The sequence below is a fragment of the Dreissena polymorpha genome, chromosome 6 (genome assembly GCF_020536995.1).
Source record: "Dreissena polymorpha isolate Duluth1 chromosome 6, UMN_Dpol_1.0, whole genome shotgun sequence".
Classification (NCBI taxonomy): Eukaryota; Metazoa; Mollusca; class Bivalvia; order Myida; family Dreissenidae; genus Dreissena; species Dreissena polymorpha.
This window is the reverse complement of record NC_068360.1, coordinates 83,881,725-83,890,564: the sequence shown is the minus strand read 5'-3', so window position 1 is coordinate 83,890,564 and position 8,840 is coordinate 83,881,725. Positions and strand designations below refer to the sequence as shown.

The following is an 8,840-nucleotide window of genomic DNA, read 5'->3' as shown; positions in this document are numbered from 1 at the left end:
TGCGTGAACTGTTTTAACTGTAGCATTCTTTTTTATTTGGTATATTAGGTTATCGACTTAAACATAAGTGCTTTATTTCAGATATGCTAAGGAAATGGGAGTGGGTTATCACAATATATATTTTTGTTCACTTTTCTTCTCTTACATACAATGCCTAAGTTGTTAGTTTTGGTACGTAAATTTGAAGCCATTTTTTTATTAATCTGTTTTAAAGAATGAACGAATCTTGTTGAGACAGCATTATGTAAGCCCAATAAGAATGAAGATTTTTTCGTTTTAATTAGCTCACCTTATCAATCATACTACTTCTATTTTCTTTAAATTTCATTTTTTATACCAAGTTTGAAATATCCATAGAATATTTATTCAAGTATCTTGTCTTAAACAGTTTACTGAATGTTTATTAAAGATTGTACGACTTTACCTGATGCCTGCACATCATTAGAATAGTTTGAAATAACTAGTTACCTCAGCAATGAAAGTGTTAAACAATCAAACACATTCTTTTCAGAAACCACCATCTTGATTCGGATAAATAAAGTCATATAAATATTTATTTTCCTTACGAATGTTCCAAAAATAAATGACATAACCAACACGAAAGCTCCGATTATTAAAATTGCAAGATATAATCCGTTGAAAATCTTCTTAAAAAACAATCAATTATCGATAGTATTCAAAATGATTCAGATAAATGCTTTCCTGGGACGATGCTCAACCCAAATTGTAATGACTTATCATATGTTATAAAAAAATAACCATTTGACAAAATCTGTGCACACGCAATGAAATTCTTGTACATAACAACACAATTTAAAATGAACCAAACTAATACATACTGTTGTATTGTATTAAAGTAGTGTCAGAAGCGTGATACAACGCTTTGAAAAATGAAGTCGCCACATGTGTATTGAATGGTTTGGATATAAAGCTCTACTTTTATAAACCCGACAGTTTTATATTGACATAGTCCTCTTCCTCGCCGATCAGTTTCGGTTCAAATGAGAAACTCGCGATTTCTTCCTTAGCAAGCGCTTGGCTGTCTTGCAAAATGTCGTTAGGAGGACCTGTTAATTCTCTCATTTCAACTCCAGGAAAAGTTGTATAAGTATTCGCCTGACGTTGTTCTGAAATGCAACGTAGACCTTTTGTGTTTTGGAATAGCATATTCGCTCTACAACGCATCAAAATAATAAATGTATTTTATATGACTCAAATATTTTTATATAATTTATTATATAAAAGTTTTTGCATTGCTATTACTTTAATTGTGAACTCAAAACAGGTACGAGTATAAGTATTATATTTAGACATACGAACAACATTGCCGAAGTCGTAAGTCTCGTAACTGCCTGATGATGTATCGGCGAGGTTTCGTCTGAAAATTAGCTCGACATTCAAGATCTTACACTTGTATTACATAAGTTACAATATAAAATCGACTAAGCATTGTATCTGGAAATTTTGAACAAAAATGTTAATGCTGCTGTCATGATATATAACACATATGAGATTCGCAAGTGAACACACATTAAGCAGTGATTACATACTTTTCTCGAACAATATCGTCGTAGTAACGTATGGTGTATGTGTCTGTATCTACAAAGATATATTGATATATTTCGTACAATAAATTATGATACTCCACATGTTCAAGTATATACATACAGGTGTAACGTAATGCGGGACGCATTTACTAATAATTAACGTATACAATTAGAATTTTTAGAAAGATGTAATTAAATAAACTATTCAAACATTAATTAAATGTGTATATAACTCAAATTTAAAACACAGTGATGAACAATTTAATGTTCATAAGTTCTTTACAATCTGGACATTACCTAGGTTATCATATGTCTCGCATTGACGTCGTTTTCTTTGCAAACTTAAAAAAAAGAAAAGTAACGCCCAACGATGTTCATATGTAATAGGTGTTTTAACATTGTCTATAATTGTATGTCTAACTATTTAACAAAATGAGTATTCTGTACGTAGACGAGTTACTTAAATAAAGATCTATAGAATGAAATATAAATGTAAATAGTTATACGCATCTTACACAATACGAAGCATACCATAAAATAAAGCTTTTAGAAATGTAAGTAACGACAACCTAAACATCTTTATGGAGTCGCATTTATATAGTGAAGTACTACGAAGGTTTTACCTGCGTCGAACATTATCCCAAATACAAAAAGTTGGCAATGCTAAATCTGAAACACAAAATTCAACTATAGCAAAGTTATGGTGCATTTGATTTCAGATATGCTCTAAAAGAAACGCACATTTTGTCCGCGCAATACTCAATACTACATAAAAACAAAAAGTATATTAAGTAATTTCTGTATTAACGTCTCAATTATTACCATGAAATCTGTATCTGTAAACGCCTATTGCAACCGCAATTATTGCAATACATCCAATAACGCCGCCTACCGCACCACCAACAGCTGACAGAGTTGAGCTTTGTGAATCTGCAACTAATTACAATGCTTATGTGTGTGTGTTGAACCGAGGAGTACTGTTACATGTGAAACCAAAACTGTATGTCTAATTGTCAAAAAAATGCATCAATACAAATTCCACAATTGTGTGCTATTGTTTAACTTATATTTAGAATAGGCTAGATATAAACGATAATAATGTGTTTTATGAAGGTTGTAAATGCTAAAAAAAACGAAACTACCATTAGCATATGAAAACGGACGGCACGTGTGACATATCTTTTGTCCATACCCTTACCTTTCGTTTAATCTTTCGTACAGTTGACAATACCCATAAACATTCATTGTTCACATATAATTATTCAACATGACTACGCATTGACGAAATTGAATACTTTGCTTTTTTCCCCCACGTAAAAACAAAAGAATCCTTATCATTTATTCTCGGATCTTTTGACATGTTTTAAACAATAGTCAGCAATTGTAACAACAATTTGCGGTATTAACAACATACATTTAACTCAAATCAAAATGTAAGTATCCACGTTACTCAAACTTGAATATAAGTTAAACATTAAAATGTACGTATAAGTTTGTTAAATGTTTGTTAATCAAAAAGCGTGGTCGTATTGGTTTGCTAAAGTAAAACTTTGTATCACATAAAAGACTGAGATTAAAAAAAATCGTTTTTATTCGAACGATTGGTTTGTTTATCTCAATCACTAGAATGGTGACGTCATAACAATTCGGCCGAGTTTATTTATTTTTTAATGAAAGCATCCCGCAGTACTGTAAATGCAAACAAACACAAAAACCATACCGTTTTCCAATAGAGTGTATACGGTAATATCTTCAGTCCATGGCGAGATTCCATAAATGTTCTCCGCCCGCATTTTGCATCGGTAAGCTGTGCCCGCACTTAACCCAGATAAAGTATGTCTGGTATTATTTGCGGGAGCATGTGTCTCAGTCCAGCTTTCAATATTGATTTTTTTGTAGATAATTTGAAAGGTTTGTTCTGCTCCGCCATTAAATCCAGGTATCCATTGAAGTTCAAGCTCGGTTATTCCTTTTTGTGACACATGCACATTTTGTGGTGTTTCTGGTATAGCTACAATTAACCATATATTTTGGTTAATATACGTATTAAATACCTCATATTACCATCCCTATTACAAAAACGCTGAATATAATTTATTGTGTTTTGTTTCGATCAATGACAATAAATAAGATATATTTACAATAGTGATAATATGCCAGTTATAGCTTGCATGTATTATATGTAAGTTTACTTAAATAATTACAAATGAATACTTAAGTCCAGTCAGAGCATACATGTGTAATGAACAAACCTCGGGCGTGCAAACTAAACACTTCATTTATTTAGCCTAATGTATTAACCACATTAATTTTATACGTTCCAAAGTCGTTCACACTAATACTTTGTATTGTTAAAGCTGTCTGCAAACGATCATACGATACGTGGATCTCGTAATGAGTCATTTTAAAATGCACTATGTGACCCCGTGACATTGTTTTTCACCCGGCATGGCCCATGTTCGAACATGACCTACACATCATATACATGTACACATTGATTTATATCAGTCAGGTATTCAATTTCAAAAGTTAAACACACTTACATCAAACACTTTATTTTAAATAATGTATAATTTACCTATCGTATCTTGGAAAGGATTGTACCGACATTGCGTAATGTTATACAAAATCTGCGTCGAAAGTCATAATTCATATAATTCAAGCACCATGAAGTTCTGTATTTACTGGCTAATGCTTTTAAAAACTGTGTTAACACACATACGAATTAAAAATGTTTTCTTACATCCAACATTTATGAAGAATGTCGACTGACTAAATCCGTACACTACTTCATTGCCTATTGATTGCATGCGGTTCGAAGCATTGCACTGGTATTCTCCTTCATCTGCCAATCCAATGTTGTTTAGGGTTAGTGTTTTTCCAGTTCCGACAACTGTTTGATTGTCTCTCCTTATCCATGAAAAGTTTGAGGCTGGTGGATTACCAACATCAGTTAAATTACACAGAACTGTGAAAGAAGTATTCAGTAGTACGGTTTGGTTTTGTAAACGTTGAACATCGGGCGAATCTGTAAAAAAAAAACAAAGCGTATTTGTGTGTACATAGTACAAGAAATAAAATCAGTTCAACGGATATTTGAACGTGTAATTCTGCATACTTATACATGCAACTACATTTTATAATTGCGGCATATCTTTATTGGATTATTCGTATGATGCAATTAATTCAATAGTTAAACGAACATTATTAGTGTTTAAATACCTCCAACATATGAAGAATAACATGTGATGCTCAATCTTTAAGCAGTGTTCGCAAGTGCTTGAATATTATTATTTGCTAACTGTACTTACATAACAATTCTATTAAAACAGCAACTTGTGCTGTCCCAATAACTCTCTTCCCCACGCTATCTACCATGGTGTTTTCTGCTCTACATGTTACATTTCTGTTGGTGTCATTTGTCACATTTCTTATAATCAGAACATCCCCTTCTTGATCTACAGGTCCGGACCAAGCATATCTAGGAGCTGGATTACTTATGGCCGAACATAATAATGTAAACGACCATCCTTTAATGACTGGAAGTGCATGTCCTATTGATGTGACATTGTTGTACTTTAATGCTATGCTCGCAGGACCATCTATAAAGAGTATAGCATATGTATTTAATCGATGGGCGTTTTCAATATATTGAAATTGTACGATTCTTGCGAATCTATATCACATGCAATATTTTACTTACACAGTACATCAATGTTTACTGAGGAAGAATTGCTGCCAACAGCGCTGCCTTTAAATGATGTATCCATAAAATTCCTTGTTGTGCAAATGTATGTTGTGTTTGTTGTTCGTGTGACATTTGCTATCGTCTGAATACTCCTTTCGTGTCCGGTATTCCAGGTGTATGTCGAAGCTGGAAAACTATCAACGGAACACATACACATGATGGTTCTCCCTACTACGACTCTAATAAGTCCATTTGGAACATTCCAACGTTCATCTGAGTTTGGTAAAATTCTATACGTGATGATAGGAACACCAGGTCCATCTACAGAAATAAAATATAAAGATTCAACAAATATTAACATCAACAAACGTTAAGCAAGGCATATTAATCTGAGTAAGGGCTGGATCCGTTCTTACATAATACGCTGACTGATACGGTTTTTGTTACAGAAGACGTTGATGCTACTCCATCATATTCGGTCATAGAGTTTGAAGCTTGGCAAGTCCACACAGCGTCATATTGTACACTTGTAACGTTGAGGGTTGGTGACGGGATCAGTTGGTCACGCCATAATACAGTAGCCGGTGGATTGGCGTCACTAGTGCAGACAATGTTGATGTTGTCACCTCTCAGTGTTTTGATTGCACTATAAATCATGTCTATATTCTTGCCATTGCTTGTTAATTGTGTTATGACTGGTGGATCTATAATTGCAAATTTCATTATGTTATTCGTAAATAAACAATGCCAATTTCTAAAGTGAGTATCTCTTAAGTTGTATATGTACATTTTGTCAATCCTGAGAACATTAACAAACGCATGTCTTACTATTATTATAGATTGTCTCCTAATTTACCGATATGTGTAATGCATGGTGTTAATCATACTTACACAGTACGTTTATATTTAATGCGTTTATCTGTTCTGTAACCTGAGCGCTGTTGGTTCCATCTAATGTACGCATGACATTAAATGCCTTGCATGACACATTACCATTATTGCGAGCGAATGAAATACTCAGAAGAGAACCGGTCGCCCGTCCGTCCGGGTAAGTCCAGTTATAAAAAGGCTGTGGATATCCTGAAGACGAACAGTTCAAATGCACGAGTCTGCCCTCTCGTATTGCTAACGTTGTTGATGCACTTAGATCGTTGATTGTCACAATTGGCTTCGAAACGGGGACTGTAAACGAAATATGAAAAACATAAGTTTTTAAATACGTAATCAGAAAAAATAATCAAACATTCGTTTTGCGAAGAATCGTAAGGAAGTTAAAAAAAAACAGTATGTAATATACATATAATTTCTTGATAGCAACACATATCAAATCCAATAAGTACTTACACTGAACTTGAATGCTAAGGTAAGCTGTTAAACTTGTACTGATGACGTTGTACTTGTAATTTGCAACACAGGATATTTTTCCACTACTGTACCCGGTTGTGTTTGATATATATTTCAATTCACTGCTTGTGACGTCATTTTTTTGTGAACATGTAGCTAGGTGAGTTATATTGTTGTTGTCATTGAACCAGTGAACACTAGCCGCAGGTCGGGTTAATGACGTAATGCATGTAAAGTTCGATGTGACATTGAAAACGGGGTACGCAACGGACGTCTTTGGTAGAATGGTTAAGTTCGTTAGAGGTACTGCAAATATACCGATCAAAATATCAGCCAGTCGGTTTATTTGACAACATCTAATAATGTCGATCTAAATAAATGAGCTATACGTTTCAAATTTTCGGATTCCTTAACATATTCCAATCTTGATTTTATGTGTGTGATTCTGAGTTGAACTATTACAAAAGTATTGAGACCATGTGTAACAGTTCATTAATTTCAGACAGTGTCACTCATCGAATTCAAGTACATGTATTGATACATAACAGATCATACCCATTATGCAACTCCAACATTGACATTAACATAACCATTAACTCGTTCTCTTTAAGTAAACGAATGTTATTCATGAATGTATCATTACTGCTTTCGGATATTATATCTATCGTATGAAAAACCGTAATCAAAACAATAATTTCATCATGTTATGTTAATAATTGAGATGGTTTGATTGCTTATTTGATTTGTTTAATCCGAATCATTGCATATTTCTGTGATGAAAACGTTTGGGTTGACAAAAAACAGCATACCATTACAAGCACACGGCATACCAAGAAAAACACACACCATATTATGACAAACACACATCATACTATTGCAAAACACAGCATATCATCACAAACACATAGCATAAAATTACAAACACACACCATGCAATCACAAACAGACAGCATACGTAAACAAACATATAGTATACTATGGCAAGCACACACCATACTATTATAAGCACATTATACATATCGTTACTAAAAATAGTAACACAGTTAAGTCGAGAGCGGGCCGTTATTCGTATCTAGCGGCCCATTACAACTTATATCGCCCCGCTTAGCAAGCATTGTTCATATCTGAGAAGAATCGGCTCACGCGGCTTCAACTGAACAAAATGGCGTCCGCAATCAGTCTTAGCAAATGATGATCACTAATATTAAGCCACAACTATATGAAAGAATCGAACTTAATTAAAATGAATTGAAGCAAACAAATTGATTAATACAAATATCGATGGAAACTAAAACTCTTCTGTAATTTAGACTGATCCCTCTTTTTGAGCTTTAACAAGATTCATCAAACTGCAAACATTATAGTAAAAGAAACACTTACCTCGATGACAACTGTAATCTCAAACACTATGTAGGAAATCATAATCGAATGACTAGTCGGAGGAATTTACTTTAATCCTAAAGTAGTTTCAAAATATGCATGAAACCCACACAATCCAAAATACGTATGATTCGTTTGATTATGTTTTGAAATAAATATTGAACTGTTAAATTATGTTGAATTTTTTCTGTAAAAGGCAGAGATTCGAACCTAAAACGTGTTTCGTAACAGATATTACGTCACACGATAAACGTCTGTACTTGCATTATCAATGAAATCAAAATACAAGTATGGAATGAGTGATGTATTGGACGTCATCATTGATGACGTTCATTCGAACGAATGATAAAGGGGGCTAAAATTCGTTAAGCTCCAGCGTATAGCAGCGATTTGGGAGTCTTGAAAACTGGCCCAACACTTGTGCTGAAATTTGACATGTATATGGACCAGAACTCGATCTACACGATGGCGTATTCGTCATATTTGGGAAAAGTCCAGTTTTTGATAAAATTACGAAAAGTGGTGTTTTTTATTGCGCAATCGCTATTAAATGAGTTCTCGCCGGAAGCGTTAATAGCGTTAATAGCAACCCAAACACAATTCAACCCAAGGAGACAATTCACGCGATAGACACTTCAAATTTGATATTAATTAATACATATTGCGATTTTATTCCCAAATTAATAAATAAGTTCATATTGCGTTTAACATACGAAGCTGAACCCGTTTAGAAAATATTAATAAAACAAACAAAAACAAACAACAGTTAAATTTCATTGATGTAAATATGGTAACCTGATTGCATATCCACTAGCGTACACATGAAAAATAGTTCGCAAGTAAACAACAAACAATCAAATTTAAACGCAAATAAGTTAACA

General features: G+C 33.6%; 1 protein-coding gene across 1 annotated transcript; it reads right to left on the bottom strand.

Moving 5' to 3' along the window:
• Nucleotides 1–389: 389 nt before the first annotated feature.
• On the bottom strand, nt 390–7,013 carry LOC127833390 (protein turtle-like). Its single transcript, XM_052358614.1, has 13 exons — nt 6,580–7,013; nt 6,127–6,417; nt 5,652–5,939; nt 5,251–5,556; nt 4,859–5,149; nt 4,291–4,575; nt 3,268–3,558; nt 2,370–2,477; nt 2,171–2,216; nt 1,845–1,888; nt 1,551–1,599; nt 1,317–1,378; nt 390–1,127 (listed from the first exon to the last, which is right to left on the bottom strand). The coding sequence occupies exons 2-13, from the start codon at nt 6,197–6,199 to the stop codon at nt 940–942; spliced, it is 2,031 nt and encodes a 676-aa protein (XP_052214574.1). The 5' UTR covers nt 6,200–6,417; nt 6,580–7,013; the 3' UTR covers nt 390–939.
• Nucleotides 7,014–8,840: the final 1,827 nt, after the last annotated feature.

Bases quoted from the DNA above. Each gene is read 5' to 3' on its own strand.
- LOC127833390 (XM_052358614.1), bottom strand. From the start codon at position 6,199: ATGCGTACATTAGATGGAACCAACAGCGCTCAGGTTACAGAACAGATA. The intron at 5,940-6,126 runs GTAAGTATGATT...TTGCAATTATAG, and splicing joins ATTAAATATAAACGTACTGT to ATCCACCAGTCATAACACAA. The intron at 2,217-2,369 runs GTAATAATTGAG...TTTGTGTTTCAG, and splicing joins TTACAGATACAGATTTCATG to ATTTAGCATTGCCAACTTTT.